At 39.8% G+C, this 20,307-nt stretch overlaps 1 protein-coding gene across 3 annotated transcripts in view; it reads left to right on the forward strand.

The window, feature by feature from the left end:
- arb2a (ARB2 cotranscriptional regulator A) overlaps nt 1–20,307 on the forward strand; it is a 150,928-nt gene that overhangs the window by 55,073 nt on the left and 75,548 nt on the right. For all 3 annotated transcript variants that reach the window (XM_086076600.1, XM_086076599.1, XM_086076601.1), the window contains exons 7-8: nt 2,607–2,822; nt 15,848–15,967. In XM_086076600.1, coding sequence (XP_085932726.1) covers nt 2,607–2,822; nt 15,848–15,967 — 336 coding nt within the window. The remainder of the gene's footprint in view (nt 1–2,606; nt 2,823–15,847; nt 15,968–20,307) is intronic.

The raw sequence follows: 20,307 nt of genomic DNA on the forward strand, positions 1-20,307 counted from the left end.
TTTAAATATAATTTATATAAGATAAAAATTGTCACTGCTTTGAAATCCTGAAATAGGTTGAAAATCAATCCAAGTGAATCGAATCGAGTTGGGCTCTTGTGAATTGAATCAAATCAATTTTGGAAATATGAATCGATACTGAGCCCGAGTCACTTTGCCTGTGTGAGTATAAATACACTAACCTTCGAATCTGCAACACACTCCACAAACTACTTTTCTTTTCATCCCTATTATACTCTATATTTTATAAAAACAAAACATTTTTTTTAGGTATAACTCAAAGGTAAATCTTTTTTTCTAGAAATGTCATGGGGGTACATCTCCATGCAAAAACCTTCTAAATTGCGCTATATTGTATTTTTTATTTAATTAAAATTTTTATTGTCCATGTATTTAGTCATTGCCTTGTGAACTGATCCCTTCGGCTATGTTATCATGCTGCCACCAGTGGGCAGTGCCACAGAGCTGGTGTGGATCCAGTTCAACTGCATGTCTCTGTCTTTCCTTCCCTTGCTAAAGGCGGATCCCATTTTCATCTGGTCATCCATCTGTCGGCATGTGCACTTGTGTCTTCAACGCTGCTTGTGTGAAAATGTCTCGGTAATGTCGCTGGCCCAAATTTAACCTCCCTAATAGATCCTCCTCTATTATCTCCACAGCCTCACTTGACTCAAAATTAATCTGTGAAAATATACCTGCAGAAAAATCTCTCACTAGATGATTCTAGTCGAATATATTTTATCGCCATGTACAGGCCAGTATCTCCACAATCATTCCTAAAAGCTTACATTTGTTGCATTTTAAATCACATCAATATCACAATTACAATATAAAAGCTGTACTATGAATGAATATGATCATGTCTTATTGAAAATGTAGTAGTAGGTCCAGTAAAGGATAACATGAATTTGAAAAGGAGTGCGAATCAGTTTAATTTGATCATCTGCATAAGTTGGAATGTGTCATTGTGCTGTTGTCAACAGACGGCAGGTGCTAAGGGAAAGGGTGTGTGGCAGGTTTGATGGAGCTGGGCGCAGAAGGGACACACAGGGAGGACACGCACGTTGTGTTAACACTTATTAAGGAAGAGGAGACGTGTGTGATGCCTTGAGAAGGCAGTGAGGAAGCTGAGCGATGCCATCTCTCTTAATTCCCTCGCACATCCCCTAAAGGTATTTTTCTGTCTTGCCATACTCCTCGGAATGCGCTATTAGAGTGTAAACTACAGTGTGTGTGCGTGTGCGTGTGTGTGTGTGTGTGTCCAGTTGAGTCTGGTGGGGGTTGTATGTGTATTCACAATAGCAGTTGTGTGCGAACCTCCAATGTGAAACACGATCTATTTCCTGCTGTAATCTCAGAGTGCTCGGGACAATAAACACAGTTAATTAAAAATGTTTGCAAAGTTGAAGAAGTCACGACAAGGGCCACGCAGAAAAAAAAAAAGAGCCCTCTGTCTACACTTATTTAATTTCCCATTTCCACTTTTTCATATAAAGTTCATTTTGAAGACATTTACACAAAAAGTCACACGTCAACGTGTGTGTGTGTGTGTGTGGTTGTAGCAGCAGGCTGCTGAGTGATGCTGGGATCGATTGAGTTTGATATTAAGTGGTATGTGGCCTTTGGAGTCACTAAGTGCTGTCCACTGACTGAAACCGCTGTTGTGGAATTCCGACATTTCAGACTTTTACCTGCTGCAACACTGGGTTTTTTTCTGTCATTTGAAATTTGCTAACAGTTATTAGACAATTTAAGTTTGATATTCGTGTCTGTCATTTTATTGACTTTGAGATTATATAAAACATGTAAAAATGGGTCAAATGAAAGCACAATATAAAACACTTATCATACAATAATAATATTGTTTGTTTACACTTTGCTAAAACAAGTCTTTTTGATTTTACCAATCTATGTGTTGTTGTTTTTTTCACTCAACATAGTAATTTCAATATTCTTTAATATATTTAAAATATATATTTTATTATAGGGCTATTATTATTATTTTTTATATTTAAATATCGTCATTTGCTGGTCCCTCCCTTTGGAACGACCTTCCATTAAACATTAGGCAACCCTCCTCCCTCTCTATCCACTTTTAAACCACATCTTTATTATTTGGCTTTCGACTTAGCACAAGACTCATAATTGTTTCAGTGTTTTATGGTGCCTGCTGTATTTTGTGTTATTAATTTAGTGATATTTGTATTATTTACATATTCACTTACATACTTCTTGTGATATTAATTGTTTGTTCTATTTACTTATTTTCTTACCTACTTATGATATTCATTTATTTTGTGTTGTTTTGTTTTACCTCTCTTTATTGCATAACTGAGCACTTTTTATATAGTGATGGTTGTGTTAAATAAAATGTAGTTGAGTTGAGTTAAATGGAGTAATGCAATTATTTAAGATGTCATAATTATTGCCTAAGCACATTTATTTTGCATGAAAACAATATTTTATTTTTACGGATCAATTATCTTTATATACTGCACATCCTCATTTGTTTAAGATGAAAAAACTAGAAATAGAAAAATGTAAATCAAATTGGGCACAAATCTAATGATGTGGATTTCATGCACATGGTCTCCTCTCTGTTTTAGGAGGGCTATAGTGTGATCGTACTCAACCCGAATGAGAACTACCTGGAGGTGGAGAAATCGCCCGAGTCCACTCTGCCCTCTCTGACCGAACCATCGGACGAACCCGTGGAGAAGAAGGAACGCAAAGACGACAAGGAGGGCAAGAAGAGGAGAGAATTTTACGAGAAGTACCGCAACCCACAGAAGGAGACGGAGACCGAGCGGATCCCCATACGGGTATGTCATTTGTCGAGTGGAGACGCGGTGGCAGGAAGAGAGGGATAGATGTGCTTCACGCACAGAGATGATAGGTGATGCTTTTGGGGTCGCGGGAGAAGGTGGGAAAATCGGCGGGACGAACTCTGGAAGGGAAAAAGGACGACGGGGGAGAAGGCAAGGGAGGAAATGTTAAGTAACTCGGGAGGAAGGGAGGATGAGAAGCAGAAGGAGAAAGAGAGGCTCTTGTGTGGTCAGCCTGTGTGTGAAGAGGTTGGCCGGGCTCCAGTCGCCTCTCAGTGAGCAAGTGTTAACCACATGGCCACCTCCCTCTCGCCCTCTTTCTCCCTCGTTCCCTCTCGCTCTGTTCCTCTTCACGATGACGACGGGCTGGTCAGTCTTTGTTGACCGCTGGGATTATTATCTCGGCAACACACGCTCTGCAAAATTCTTATCATGTGACAGCGACTGCATACAAACACACATATTAACAGATGTGCATACACACGCGTGTGCGGTGCACACTGTGGTCAAACAAAGGAAGTTACCCTTTTAATGAGTGTATTTCCATTGTGCAGAATAATTGAGGCCCGGCTGGAGTGAAATAAAGCAATATTGTTCTAGACTGCTTTTGTTTTACCACAGCCCAAATGATTATTTGCTGGCTCATAAAGACCCAGACAGACTTGTTTTATCTTTTTTTATGGCTGTAGTTTAGTAACAAGGTCACGGTTTGATTTAGACTTTAGCAAAACATTTTCTTGAGCTGGGGTCGCATATATGAAAAGTAAGTAATCATTTGCTCTTTCAAATGATGTGTGTTTTGTGCAGATATAACGAGAATTACATTAGAATCTGAACTATAAGTACATAATGTATCTCACTCACAAATGAATATTTTTTTAGACAAAAAAGTGGCACTGTGCCTGCAGCAACATTTTCCACAAGCTTGTGTGTTACAGTTTCGCCATGATGTTGACATTTGTAACAGTTAATAAATATTAGGCCTGCATGATTCTAGAAAAAACATGCAATATGTGATATGGGTGTTTAGTAGCGTGATATTGATATTACTGCGATATTTCAGTTCCTAAAGAAAGAAACACATTTTTTACATAGTAAAATAAGCAGGTTATATTTATTCTTATTCAAATTAAATTATATATATATATATATATATATATGTTATTTAAGTATTAGTAATAACCCTTGTTACAGTTGTATTGGGTAGTGATGCACGTTTAAGGTTGCATCTGATTGGCCAACAGAGAAAAGCATGCATTTCCATGTGAAAGTAATAATTTATTTCAAGTGCCATTATTGTAACAACAATATTTTTGCGGTACATTGTGCGGCCGATTAAAAAAAAAAAAGAAGAGAAAAACACTCCAACTGACCCGAAAAATATCACATTATGGTGACTTTATGTCTGGAAAAACTACAATAAGAAAGTGCTCATGTCTGTAATTTATTGCACAAGTTAGTGTAGTACCTTAACATACTAAAACTTTTAACCTCTAAACATTCCCTCACTCTTGCAGATTGCATGTGCTGCAGCCTACAGGTTTGTCGTTGGCAATATGGCATGACTCGTTCTTGTGATTTGCTCTAAGTCAGCCCTTAGATCCTTTAAGAGCTATAAAATTACATTGCTGAATAGATGCTATGTTCCGGAAAAAAAAAAGTCAGATATTGCCATTTCAATAAGTTGCACTGCCTTTCATTGCTATGCGACTGGTAATCTATGTTTCAGTATGTCACCTTCATTCACCAAGATGCATGTTTGTTGATGTGTGTGTCTGTGGATGCACACCTTTTCCCGTCCCATCGACCCTCCTGTAAAAAGTTGTTACTTTAAACATTGATTGTTATTATATTAAGACTTCCCCACCCACCAATGTTTCCGTATCCTACAGACAGATGCAATAATGAATCACATCTTGATGTTGAACTTGTCTCGCCTCCCCCATGTTTGCATAATACATGCCAGACAGGATCAGATGTATTTAGCTAAAGACAATATGCAGCTGTTGTGTGACTTTTCGTCAAACAATGTTGTCTCTATTACAACTCTATAAAGATAGACATTGACAAAAGTTGATCAAACAGTGACTTGGTAGTACTTCCATTCAGATTTGTCTAAAATTACATTTAACTAATATTGTATATTTTGAACATTCTGTCCACACACATAGGATACTAAATTTAAATCAACTTTTACTAGAATAAAAATGTCATAATATTAACTACATTATTATGTATTGTGTCCATCACTCTCAATCTTTCTTTTTATGGACGCTACTTGCTTGTGTTTCTCTCTTTCCCCCCCTTGTTTTTATTCGTGAACACCAAAGCATCAGGGAGAGAGCTCCTAACTTAACCTAAAAAAATCCTAGCAAGGAGTCTTAGCTTAGGAGAGACTCCAGAACATTCTCAAGAACTCAAGAATGATTTACTTTTACATTTGGCCCCATTTTAGACCTTTTATAGAGGTCAATTCCTCCTGATAGATTTTATCACATTGTCTGGAAAATGTGGGTGTTTCTAAAGATGTTCAAGATGAAGAGTAACAGTTAAGCTTTTTTATTTTGCCAAACACTGTTACCGTGGCGACGCGCTGTTTGCAAAGAAAATGACACTGATTTTGATGGTCTTAAGTTAACATTTGTGAAAACATGAAACTTTGCACACACATCACGCCTAGCCATTTTATCATCCGCTTAAGAAACTCCAAAACTGCTTCCCTGCTCTTAGCAAATCTTACCTTAGAAGCTATCTTAAGGGCTAGAATACTTCTAAATAGCTTTTATCTTTACTAGGATCTACCCTTCACTTTTAGGGGAAATTCTAAGAAAACATCATGGATCTGAGATGTTTCTGATGATTTGGCCATTTTGGATTCTTTAGGAATATGGCCCCAGATCATTTTCAAGTCAATGTTGAAATAAAATTTTAAAACAGGATAAATGGGAAAGGTAAAAGAAAACAGTAAAAAGCAAGATGAACACCAGAAATAATTTGGATTTTTCGAAATAGCAGCAGGGAACAATAATGTTTTCTGTCCAGATTTAATTTCACCCACACTTATATTTGTCACTAGATTTGTGTATGCCAATGACATGCAGTCAAGTCAGTCAAACAGTATTTAGACCTTTTTTCAAAAGGAGATGACTATTTGAAGTGAGGTATTTTTGTTTTTTCAAGTGGAAGACCCAAGAATGAATTGTTAAAATATCAACAAGAGTTTTAGATGTTCTGGCCTAACACACGTGTCCTTAAATGTGAGCATTGCTGGGCTCAGGATAAAGACAAATGACAGAACAGGTTGGTGACCCTTGAATTTTGATCTTTGACCCAAAAGTCAGCAAGATGTGAGTTTGTTTGACCTTGCCTCCTTTAAGCACGCCCCCTCCCGCACCGCTTCGCTCGCCACCGCTCTGCCTCCGTCCGCCCCGGAGTAAGCTGTCACACATATGCAGTTACACACACACACACACACACACACACACACACACACTCATCAAAAATCTTAGTTCTTTTCCTTCCTCCTTCAATCTTTTGTCTGCAAGTGTGTGTATGTGTGCGAGTGTGCACAGCCTCCTCTTTTACCTCTGTTAGTCAGGGTGGGTGGTGGATCAAATCAAACCTCTTTAGCCGGCCTGTTTTCATCTTTTTGAACAGAACCCACCCGAGGCACGTGCATTCACACGCATACAAACCTTTTTGTTCTCCACACCTCACACTCTTAACTCCTGCTGAGCTCCAAGACCACCTGCACACAGCCATTCAACAGCGCACTCACTCAAATCTATACCTCTTCTCATTACAACATAAATTTAAACATGAAAAAAGGTTTCTCTTTGGCCACTTTGCATGGAATTTATAAAAGTATGATCAGAAATGTCCCTGTTTTAACTTCAATGAGCCACTCACATCGCTAATAAAGATGAAGTGATTAATATGCTTCCTTACACCCATTAATAGGTTCTTTACTGCTTTTAGGGTTCCTACTCTTTAGCCTTAGGTCCATAGTTTGCAACCCTTCAACCTTATCTAATCCCTCTTCTCTCCTCCTGCGTCAGATCACACACTAGCAGCCCATGTTTAGGGGGGATGTTTGATGGAGTAAGGAGGGTTGGGAGGATATAGAAAGCGGGATGCTGATGAGGAGTGAGGGGGAAGGGGAGAGGGGCGCTTTCTTAGCACTATGCCATATAGGAGTTTGGGAGTTCACTTTACTCTGAATTTTAGCAGTAATCCAGTTAGCTATTTTCTGTCAGCCAAGCGGAGGAATGGCAGGAACAAAAGGCACATTCATGGGCTTAAGAAGCTTCCAAAGAGTTCACCCAAGGCTGGCTGGCTGGGATTAGGCCAACAGGCCCTGGAAAAGTAGAAGGGGGGAAAAAGAGCAAAGGGGACCCAAAAAAAAAGCTTCATTTTTCTTTAAACACCGTATATATTTATAAATGAACTATGTTTATTTTTCCTTGCTGTTTAGTATGATTTTCTTTTGTAGTTTCACACATCTCTTAAGAGATATGACGATCACATTTTAAGGCAGTTTGAGGCAGCCTATGTTCTTTAATTCCCTCTACTATATTCAGCGTCAGTGCAGCTTCAAGGGCAGATCTTGATAATCGAGACTGGGTAAGATCAAATGTATGACATCTTTCTGCATTTCAATTATACATTTGGCATAATATTCCAGGGAAAATACGGATTCTGGGGAGTTTTTTTCTTAAACGCAATAGTTAAATTCAATAATGCTCAACATTTTCACACCTCTCTTCTTGTACAATTAATGAGAGTGGTGTACTCGCTCAGTTGAATGACTACTACTGAAAGAATCTTTCCCTTTTAAAATAGCTCTCAATGTCCAGTGCATCTATGACACAGGTTAGACATGTGTCCTGGTCCTTGTTTTGTGTCTGAACTCTATTTTCTTCACTTCACAATTCACACAATGACATCAACATCTGAGTACACACACTGGTAATTGTATTCAACATGATGTGACCAAACACTACAGACAATCCTCGTCTCTTTCGTCCCTATACCCAAAGTTGCCCCCAAAGTAATTATACAGACAGGATTTATTTGACCTGTGATCATGCCAATAGGTAAGGCTCAGCACACCCAAGGACAGGTAGGGACTTGATTAACCTCTGGAAGCGGTCAGAGGAAAGGTCAATGGCCAAGGCTTGAGGGCAGCACACCCGCTCGCTCGAAGGAACAAATTGGCTGTATGCCATCGGTGTAGCTGCTGTGTGTTTTTTCTGTGATTATCGAGTCAGAGCTTTGACCTTTGTTTGTCTGCATCAAGCTCTTTGTGACGGCATTGGCGTCTATTAGGTTGTACAAAACCACATCTAAAGCCGCTTTTCTACCAAGTGGTTCATTCAGTTCAGTTTTCCACAGTACAATTTGTAACAGTCATCACCAACCTGACTTGTGTCTTTCACTCACAACAGCTACATCCACCATATGTGTGCAATAGGGCATCATATTAGTGAGACACTGGCGGGGTTTCTCAGTACGCAGAGTACAGTTTCAGGAACTCGCCAAGTACGATCGTCCTAAGAACATAGAAAAGAATGTTAGAACGTGATTCTGTTTGTAAATTGTAACGGCTATAAACTTAACACCCGCCGCATCGAACCCGCTCACAAACTCTGACATATTTACGTGATAATAGCAAACCAAGTGATACATCCTTGATTTAAGTTAGCTAACAATATTTAGTTATGTCGTGTGTTTCTGGTTTATTTGTTTTTTCCAATTGGAATAGTACTTGGGCCACGATTGATGACGTTGCATGAGATCACAAGGATGTAAGAAGATTTTGGAATATATTTAAAAAGGCGCATCCATGCTAGAAAAGAGCTTGATCATAGCAGTTACCTCCCTCCCACCAAGCATAATATTCGGTGTTGACAGACGGTATAGGTACTGTTGTCAGTCTTTTTTTTAAGTAAATATTTTTAAGATGTTTTTTTAAAGGAGGTTCTGCTTTTGTTTGAAATGAACTAATATTGAAATACTGTACAGGGAGTCCTCAAGTTACATTTTACGCGACCTACGTCGCTTCGACCTTACCGCCCGTGCCTCGTAAGTAATACCTTCTTTTTCTTGAATTTCCCACAGTAATCACGCCATTTTAAAGTTATTTAAAGTTGTGTTGTTGTTACCTCCAGCAACGGACGTCCATCGAGCAGGTCGGCTCGCCATCAACCGTGTCACATTTCCGTGTTTAAGTTTCCATTAGGTCCGCTTTGGCGTCCGTCGGCAATGAATATCCGTGCGGGAACACGAAATAATGGCTCTTCAGGGTCACGCAAATATGTTTTTTAAAATGACTGTATTCTGTATTAAGTATTCTGATGTAAATATCAACTTTAGCGGTCAAATCCGACTTAAGTCGAAATTTGAGTTACATCGCCAGCATAGGAACGGAACTCGTCCGTAACTCGTAGATTCCCTGTATCAAAAATATAAAATAATTCACAGGAGTTACATTACTGGAAAAAGACCCACTGCTCTAGATCAGGCTTCCTGAACTGGCCTCACCCTAGGACCCGCTTTGTCCCATAGCTAAGTCCCGACCCACTTTAATACAGGTAAAACCAAGCAAATGTCTTTTTTCCCTTAGGCTGCGTCAGTACCCTTCAGAACTTTTGCCAATGGGAATGTGAAAAATGGGTACTTTACTGAGTTAAGACAAATTATACTGCTTGGTGGAAATGAGGCTTAAGTATTTGTGTTAGTACCTGTGTGTGTGCGAGTGTGCATGCGTGCATGTGTTTGCTCAAGGCAGAAACAGTGTAGCTGGTCTCACTTCCCTGCTCCCAATCTTCTAGTTAGGTCAACCATCAAACACATCCATCCTGCCCTCCCTGGCTGCCCCCCACCCACTGAGCTCTCCCCGTCTCCACACACACACTCCTGTTGTGGATACAGGCTGACCTGAAAAAGAAAAAGAAAAAACACACACACACATACATTGCACACCTCAGGGTCATCCTGGAACAAACACCGCCATGTCTGCCTGCCCTCTCTCCTTTGCCTGATGTCAATTAATGGCTCTCGGTAATTTCACCTGACAACCCGAGCGGCGGCGCGAGGCTCACCGAGATGTCACGGCGATGACCTTTCTGGCCCGCAGCCCCTCTTTTCTAATAAAGAATCTCACAAACCCACAGCAACTTCCTTTGTACTTTGTTAATGAGTTATTGATTTGAAACAATGTCCTGGCAAATATTGTCAGAGCCGAATGACCTCGTCAAGGTCATGTTGTTTTATTGTATAGTCTGTGCACGCTAATCTGCTCGTGGTCTGACACGTTGGCTATAGGTTTTACCCTTCCTTTACCTCCTCACCCCTTTCACTTACTCTTCCTTCTGCTTGTACTGCATATAACATCCTCTATATACAGTGTCAAGTATAGAATAATAGTACACCTATATTCTATACGCACGCATGCACGCACACACACACACCCCCCCGACACACACACACAGTTTCCTCCTTTCTTATTAGTCTGCCGCATTCTTTTCCCCCCTCAGACATCATTATATTCCCAATTCGCCACAGCTACTATACCTGTTAATTACCCACAATGCCGCCTTCATTTTCACATCTCTACTGCTAATTTGCTTCATACCTTCCTTTCTTCCTCTCTTGCAGACCCATTGACTGCCAGACAGCTTCTAGCCATCCTCCCTCACTGTGTCTTAGCATTAAATAAGTAAACAAGAACAAAACTGATGCGAGAAGTAAGTGGCAAACAATTTTGAGGGTGCTGATAAAAACAGGTGTCCTTTATTTTCATTCTGGCATTGCGTCAGTGTGCAATCATGACCAGATTAAGGTACTTGATAACCTGTGTAGTGCAGTGATGTAGTTTACTAATTTAATGTTTGATCATCAAGCTAAATGAAAGCAATCACGTATTGCAATCATATCCTGTGCTGATCAGGACATATTAAAACATTTAAGACCTGCTGCTTCTGGTAGAGTTTCTCGGTAGGTGGCCTAATGGAGGCATCATGCAGGAACTTGGATGGCCAATTCATCACATCCAAGGAGGTTGCGTGTATTGTTTACTTGTGTGCAACCTACGGTTATATTCCATTCCATTCAGGGATGTTTCATACAGGCCGTCTGTTAAATAATAATAAAAAATATATATATATAAAAAAAAAAACTATCTTTAATAAAGGGCAAAACTCCCCTAAGTCAGCTCTTAAACTTATTTCTACTTAATTAGCTTGCTGTACGATGGGTCAGACGTTTCATCAAGATCAGATCCAGAATTCTCATTCCATTTTAATATGTTCTGACGGTTACATCTCTATTGAATCTCAACAGATAATGTTGTAATTAATTGCTCTAAATTGGGATGTTAATGGATTGTAGCTTTAACTGTTTGCATATTGATTTCACTGGTGACAACTTTTTAGCGAAGTACGATTTGGCTCTGTAAAGTGCGCTTTTCTCCATGGTTTGTGAAGGTGGTAATGTGATGAATGCTACAAAAAAGGTTAAACCATGCCATACTGATGCCATTTTATTTTTAATACAGATAAATATGCTGTAAAAATGGACTGTTAGCGCAGTAAGTTAGACGTTAGTCTTTCCACCAGACGATCCGGGTTCCAGTCTCAGTTTTGTATTTTTTCGCTATTTAACATGGCCGATAGAGGTCGCTAAACTACAATACGTAATACTTGGTCATATTTTGGTGCATGGTAAAATGACCAATATGGTCGTTGTTGTTGAAGGACTTGCAGTCTGCTAACAGTACTTCTAAACAAGAATAACATTATTTGTTATTATTATTATTTCCATCCTCCACAAGCATACAAAAATGTCCGCCATCCCAATGGGGCAATGAAAATTTTGGGGCTGGTTTCAATGGAATCACGGATGAACCGAAGCATACCGCCTGGTTTGTAGTGTGGCTCAGTGGTAAGTTGAGTAAGTTGTCTCCCAACCCAGATGTTATGGGTTCGATTCCTGGCCCGAGAGACCATGGTATACGTGTATGTAGAAGTGTCTTTGAGCAAGATACTGGACCTCCAGTTGCTCCTGATGTTGTGCTATCAGTAGGTGAATGTGAAGTAGTGATAGCCAAGTGGCTACTTTACATGCAATATTTTACTTTATTTTTATTTATTTTTTCATAATTTACACTACATACTACTACTACATATTTGCTTCAACAACTTTGTTTGAGTGCAACAAATGTTACCAACTCTGATCCTCTGAATTCCTCCTGGTCCACAAGAGTTTTGCTTCACAAGATCTGTGCCTCGTCAGATGTCCTTTAGTCCAATTTGGGTTTGATGGCGGAAGAGAAGGAGGTGGAAAGAGTAGCACGGAGGTCTGAAGTGTTTGTTTGTCAGAGTGTGTGTTGTGTGTTGTTGTTAGACTCATTGTTTCCTGCATTGGTTAGACACCGGGTTTGTGTTGGCGTTGGTGGGCTGTTATTCCGGCAGCAGTACCTTCCTCTCTCATCCGTCTCTTTTGTCCCTGCTTCTCATTACAGTGAGTAAACACAGGACATGTACCGGGCCAGACTACTTTTTGAGGAGCTGTGAGTGTTTGACCACATCTGCATTAGACCCTCACTTTGTGTGCTGGGTCAGGTTGTTATTGGCTAAGAACTGGAAAGATTTAAGTGTATAAAGATACACTTAATGTGGGGAACACGAACGATTGAGGCAGATTTGATTTGGTTGCATTCATAGATGCCTGATCTTGCATGCTGTATCTTTTAAACACAAACTGAGTAATTACAAATTATTGCACCAGAGAGGATTGCCAACTCTGGAGTCTAGGATTGTTATCAATAAATGTTTCATATATCGCAGACTTTACACATGGTTGTTATTTAAGACCACTGGCCATTTTCGTCGACGAACAATGATAAACATATTGTTTACATTGATACATTGGGTAATACGTTGGATTCATAGTCATTCGTCTACCTCCAAAAAACGTTGCTTTTGTAAAAATGTTTTATTTTTATCTGGATCATTTTGTGGGTTTGTAACAGTACTGAACTCGGCTTGGGCCACAAAGCTTTATTATTATTGTAGCCTGATTGTTAGGATTAAGGCCAGTGAAGAAGGAAAAAAAGGGGTTGGCAAGATTCTCACTTTATTCTCAGAATTCTGACTTTATTCTCAGAATTCTGAGAATAAAGTCAGAGTTCTAATTTAAAAGATTTTAATGTCACAATTCTGAAGTCAGAATTCTTAGAATAAAGTCAGAATCCTGCCAACCTTTTTTTTTCTCTTCACTGGCCCTAATCATCTTCCGCAATTATTCTAAAAATATTGGAGGATTTCAGGTTAACTATGTAAGCGAAATTTAACCATTAGATCTTCGGTTGTGCAATTGTATTTAATGTTGTGGTCAGTAAGATTATAACTACCCTACACTTCAGAACTTTGAAAATGGGTATAGAGTTTTCTTTATCTATTTTTTTTTTTTATGTCATCTCCGTTCATATTCGCTCAGCAGAGTGCCAGTTGTTGAGACTATCTAGGGAGGAGAATTGTATTTTATATCATCTGAGGGGACAGTATGGATTACTGTGCACTCTGTAAATACACAAACAGCACACTTCCTCACTCTCCCTTGACAGTCATGGCTGAAGGATGCTGGCAACAGGTGTGCAGTTGGGACACTCTTCTGACAGCCCTGGCACACACACAAGCACACACACACGCACACAAATTTAACTTATTTATGTGTGTACGTGTGTGCATAAGCGAGTTGGTGACAGGAGGCTGGTCTCGCAGGGCGGTGCGCTCCACTGCAGCTAATTAACCCCAGGAAATAATTGCAATATGCAAATGTTGTTTAGATAATTCACTACACACTGCCATGCCAGGTAGTCGTCAGTCACTCGGTTGTGCGCCACTGAGGGTGAAGACAAAATATGTGTCGCTGTTTTAGGCGGGGAGATGGGAATGGGACGAGGATGTAAATGGAGGCATTCCAGCTGCTATTATGAAGCTTTTATATCAGTTATGTATAAATAAATAAACGGACAATGGCTCCGTCATTCAAAGTGAAGATGTCTTATGCATGAATTTGCCACATAACTGTCTTGGCCGGCGTCAGGCGCAATTATTACAAAGGAGGTGGTGAAGAACAAGAGGTACCAAAAGCAAGAAGAGAGGGAAGGAGTTAATGAAATGGGCCTCTCTGATGAAGGGCGACATGGCGGAGGGGAAAGCGGCGAGGCTTCAAAAGACTTTGATGTCACAGTCTTTCAGACAGACATCTCTGTCTCTGCCTGCCCTCCCACACACACACACACACACACACACACACACACACACACACACACACATATATAGATGCACACTCTTGCACTCGCAAGCCCTGATGGCAGGAGGGCAGGCCAGAGCATTCATTGCCTGCTCTTGCATCACACCCTGCGAGTCGAGGCGGGTGCTGACATGATAGCCCCCTCATGCTAATCTAGTGGCAAACACAAACACACTGACAGGTTAATTTACCTCCGGACAAACATAGCAGCAAAAACACATTTAATGGCGAGCACAAACTTTAGCACAAAGTGACATTACGCTGGAGAAAAAAGAGCTTTTTCGCAGAGAGAAATTACTGGGGGTTTGTGATGCACTGTAATTAGTAGAAAACAAGCATTTTTGTTTTCCATTTCAGATGTCAATATCACATATGCACTCCAAAAAAAAAAGTCCAGTTCAAATATAAACTAGTAGTTGACTTCTTAATGTGCACATGTGCCAAAATCGATTGGATTTAGTTGCATGAAATCAGATTTCAAAAATATTGTTTGGGAAAAACAATACGGCAGTTGGAAATCCTCAAATGTTCCCCATGGCTGTTTGACCTCTGTCGTTTCCCCTTATTAAAAAGAATGCAATCATTATTTTAAGACAATCATTGTGATTAAGTTTGTGAACTTAATCACAATGATTGTCTTTGTATTTAACATGCGCTCATACTTTGTAAAATGTAAACTCATTTCGGAAAGACATTAAGGATCCTATTTTTGTGCCCAAAGCAAGTCTAGCGCAAAGCGCAGTCTGAGGTTTTGTTTGACTATCGCAGATAGAATTCAGCGCCATTGTTAGAACACAGCTGACTCCTGGCCAATCGGTCCTTGATATTATGGAAGCAGAAATTTATTCACTGGGGTCCGAGGGATGTGATTGACGCATTTATGCAGGTAAACTGCAAAATCTCCTCTCCAAGATGATGTAGGCAATTGGTGACCGCCTTGCAAAGTAGGGTTTTACCCAGCACGGGGCCGTCATACAGTACATCCAGTGTGTTGCTGTGATTTAGTGTTACATGTGTTTGCTTTTGTGTGTTGTGCCGGAATGTGTTGTTCATTTTTTTATTGCCAGGCAGACAGTTTGATAGGAAATCAAAGTCTCAAATCAATGTCACAAGTTCATTAATGGATGCCCTTTTCACTCGTCTCCTTTTACTATTGTTCTTTGAAGCCCTGGATAAGTGTTTACATCTCTTTTTAATTAAACATGCCAGCTTGGTCACAATGTATGTGGTGACCTTAGTAGAGCCAAAGTAAAATGTGTGCAGTCATTCTTAGTGTGTGCTATTTTGTGTCTGATGATTTTGTTTCTTTATATGTACTTTACATGTATGTGCTGTCCTTTGTTTAGTTTTTTCTTTTGACCTTCCCAAGTGTCTTCCCGTGTGGTCGCCACTGGCGTATAGATAGGCCATTGATTGAGCAACCGGTTACAAATTAAGATTTAAACGTTACCTCTCTGAGCTTATTGAGTTTTACATTTAGGGCATTTGCAATATGCAAGACTTATTGATTGACTAAAGAGTGCCTCTTTATAGATATATCCTCAGGCTACCACCACTTTTCTATTTTTCTTTTGTTTCCTTTTACTGTAGCATAACATTTGGATCGGCTCACGCGTCAGCGACTCTGTCAAAGTTTGTAAAACAGTTCAAAGATGTGTCTTTTGTGACGGCCCAAAACTGAAAAGTCTGTTTGTGTTTTGTAGGAAAACGGTTCCTCTGAGGAACACGTGCTGTACGTGTGGGATCACTTTGTGGCCAAAGCTGCAGCCAAGCATGTCTTCATCGTGGCCCACAGCTATGGAGGGCTGTCCTTTGTTGAGCTGGTCAGTGTTTTGTTTTTCTGTTTTGGTCCCGCTTCACATTCATAATCTCTCTTTAAAAGTACAACGCACGGTTGTGAATTTTTTTTGCAAAAGTTTTAACATAAACAGGACTTTCTTACAATAAATGTGTAGATTTTTACACAGCATGCTATGATCATTGTCACATTTTAGAGCACACGTTTCCTGTGGTTTAGTGACAGGACTCAAATGACCAGAAAACAAATAATCGCTAAGAAAAAAATCACATTAAATAGGGACAGTAATGCCATAATATAACCTTCATAGCTGCACCAACTCCTGACAGCTGAGGGAGTCACACAGCAGAGCACTTGTTCAATTAGCAATTTGTTTTGTCCTGTCCTTGGGCTCCATTCAACCACTAGATAAAGAATTGACTTCCTCCAATAAATTCTGTCAGAATGGCAGCACAGTGGTACTGTTACTGACATGCAGATTCTTCAGCCTTGAGACTCGTGTGTTGAAAGATGATGGGAGTGAAAGGGATGGCTGGCATGTTTCACTCGTCAGCTGTGATCGACTCCATCTCCTGCCATGACCTGAACACGTCAATTACAAAGCTGGGTTCGGGGGGGGGACTGATGATTTTATCATTCTTCTTTCTTGATGTGTGTTATCACTTTCAGCACATGCACCTGGAGTAGGAATAATGTGTTGAATTATATTCTGACACACCTCCTATGTTGTTGTCAAAGGTGTTGCAATAATGTTGATGTAATGTTAACTCTCAATCTATTTCAATTGGTTGGCCACCAAAAGAAGCAGATCCTGGATGACAGATTTGGCTTGTGGAATCTGGTGGAAGTTTATACTTATAGCCCACGCATGTACAGTAGTTTGAAGCACTGAGAGACCTTTAACTCTTCCACTCTTACACAACATTAACTGATTTGTCTGGCACAGAAACATGCAACAGAAGTTTCTAAGTTGGAAAAAAACAAATCTAAAGACCAAAGTTGAAGCTCAAGACTATTGTGGGACATTGCCGCACAGTGTGCCGTTGTGTCTTCCAGCTATTTACAATTTTTTCTAATTTCATTTGTCTCGTAAAAACTCTTAACATAATAAGTATACTCAGTCAGAATGGACACTGGATTAAGTCCCCAAGCCTCAGTATTTTGTATTATGTCCACCATAGTTCTGGGACTGGCAGCAGTCAAGTGCTTATGGCTTACAAGCAGTAAATGCTTCATGTCATCGTCTAAATCTCAAAATAGAACTATGTTATTTTCCCCAAAAGGGTATAATGCTCAGTTTGTTCCAGTACTTTGCTTACCTTTCCTTGAGAAGATACTATTGTTTGAAAAACAAAGAGCTCAAGTTAACTGACAGCAATATTTAGAGCAGTTATATACTGTGCAACCAAATGCTGTGATGATAGTGCTGTATTGACATTTCTCAAAATATTTAACTCATTCACTCCCAGCCATTTTGACTGAAGCAACCCTCTTCGCTCCCGTCTGTTTTACTGGATTTTGACTGATTTTGAAAGCCCCACAGAATATTGTGTTATTTTACTGTTAAAACATGGAACCTACCGAAATAAAGATTAGCATATCTTCTTTTATCAGAAAATTTTATATTTTTTCTTTATCTGTCTGGATGGCCTTTGCATGATGAATGAGTGAATTCAGGTTACCAGACTGCTTCCCTGAAAATAGGGATTCAAAATAAGGATTCACTGCTCAAGTCTCTCGCTTTATTAATGACATTTCTCTTTCTTACCAGCATACATCTCGTGAGGTGGTCACTTGTCCCACTGGTGTTTTCAGAAAGATTGTATTCCTCATCTTTTTACTTCACCTATTCTTTCTTCCTCATATTTTGTCATTTTAATTTGGCTGCTAAATATTCATGCAGTGTTTTGTCTGTGACAGCATCGCAATCTCTTGGGCTTTTCTACTGTGTGACAACGAATCGCTATTCTTCCCATTTGTATCCTTGTGTGTTTCCCTCACTCAGCATCTCGGTGGGTTTAAAGGCTTATGTGAGGTTCTTGCTTGGACCCTTTTAAGTAATGCCCTTGTCAAGTGAGAACCCTGTTAAATCGCGCATATGCAGGGTGGTGCATGTGTGTATATAAATACATTACATACAGCTCATTCGCTACTGGAATGATAACATCAAGACAAAGAGCTGAAAGATATCCTTTGTTCATTTTAAGTGACAGTGTTGGTAAATGCCACCGTCAGGTTTCCCTGGAGGCCTTACCAGCTTCTGTAGTCTATTATTGTTGCGATTCCTTTACGTCTTCCAACCTGAAACTAATTGGGAACGCAGATACAAAGTCGCATCTCTTCCGAGATCTTTGACATTTTAGCCAAATGCACTCTTGCCTTGCTGTGCGGAAAGATCACATGCACAAATACTCACGATTTAAAGCAACGAGTATTTCGGTTCTACATCAGTGTGTCTCATTGCACTTATAAGCACACACTGGCACACATACACCATCTACTTAATTGAGGAGAAATTGGTCCAGCGGGATGAGATGGGAAGTGCGTGTGTGTGTGTGTGTGAGCCTTGCGGGATGAACTGTTCGACACATGAGAAGACCCAGAGAAAACAAGCTGTCTGCGGGTTAATTACTGCTCCCCTTTGCAGTTAATAAATACATTTCTGATCAAGCCTATCAAAAGGGCCCGCTGTTAATTTCTCCTGCTCGCTCCCCATGCTCCGGAGCATGTTAACCCCTGTGTGGCGCGCTCAAGTGTTTCATTGCAATTTGATTTCGTTTTAAAAACACTGCGTACGGACTAATTATAGCTACATCAAAGAGGAGCTAACTGCCTTTGACTGCGAGTGCAGAAAGAGAAGCTACAGGGCGAAAGGCTGCTTGCTCTTTCTGCCTCACCCCCACTGTTTTTTCACCCTTTTACCCTTGCACACATTCCATCTATCCATTTCAGTTAACTGTTGCAGCTCTTCCTTTCTCCTTTCTGACTAGAAGATGATGTTGTAGAAAACAGGCTCTCATGAGAATTTAGTACAAAATCTCACTTAAAGCTTTGTTGTGGCTGTGTGGATTCTATACTTCTATTATGTATGTCCTGTTGCACAGTATATTTGGCATGTTTATTAGGTTTGTGTTTCTTTTATACCCCCAAAGCAGTAATGGCAATGAGGAAAAGCACAGATTGAACTTCTTGTAAAATGGGAAAGTCGTACACGACCATGACTAAAGTGACGGTATGTTGACATCGCCAATAAAAGGAGGGTGGGTTGTACACAAAAGGTTAGCAGAAATTGTCCCTCTATCTGTCAAATTGTATCTGAGTTGATTATGAATACACAATTCATTATTTGCTATTTATCGGGTAAAAAATGTTCACGCTGTTATGGTAAATGAGAAATGTGAACTAAATTACACCTTTGGTAAGCCTCCCTTCAGTTCCTTAACTCATTTGCTCCTAAAAACGTATAGATACAGTCTATTTTAAATATTACCATGCTCCCAAAGATGTATTTATACGTTTTTTATGTTTGTTTGTTTTTATGATAGAGCATACAGAAGGCCTTGATGCAGCATCTGAACTGAAGAGAACGCATGAAGCAATGGTAGTTATTACAAAAACAGAGTATAAGAAATCAACCAGAGCCATGTTGCAACAAGCTGTTTCCCTCACTGTTTTTAACAGATTTGTGAATAATGATTACATTTGTTATATCCGAATGCTACTTGATGCAAAACGGAAGGAGAATTTTTTTTTTCCTGATGGTAGAAGAGACGCTAATCTTTCTTTTGGTGGGTTCCATGTTTTAATGGCAACAGAACACAATATTATGTGGGCCTTGCAAAATCAGTCAAAATTCAGTAAAACAGCCAGGAGTGAAGGGGATTGCTTCAGTGAAAATGGCTGCGAGGGAATGAGTTAAATCAGTGATCCCAACCTTTAGTGAGCCAAGGTATCCATTTTACCTAAGAAACATCTCATGGCCCACTACCAAGCAAATACACTAAAATAATGATGATAGAAATGTACTCACAAATGCACTCACTTAAGCCATGACGCTTCTGTTGTACGAATGGCAACAGGTATATACGCAGGTTTACTGCGCATTCTCACCGAATGGAAGAGCATTTAATTGTTATGCCTTTTACTATATGTCGCTGGCATAGGTAGATGAACAGAAATATTTACAGCACTGGACAACATGTTTTTTTTTTTTGTGTGCCAAAGGGTAATGTTTGGCTGCTGAGTCTAAAATTGACAACCGTTCTTTGACTTGGCTCTCATTTATGTGCTTTGACATTTTACGAAATGTACTTTGATTGTTTCTAAAAGTCATGTTGTGGCTTTTACGTCACCTGTTTTTGCACT

Source organism: Leptonotus elevatus, chromosome 5, assembly GCF_054856555.1.
Source record: "Leptonotus elevatus isolate MCC_2025b chromosome 5, RoL_Lele_1.0, whole genome shotgun sequence".
NCBI lineage: Eukaryota > Metazoa > Chordata > Actinopteri > Syngnathiformes > Syngnathidae > Leptonotus > Leptonotus elevatus.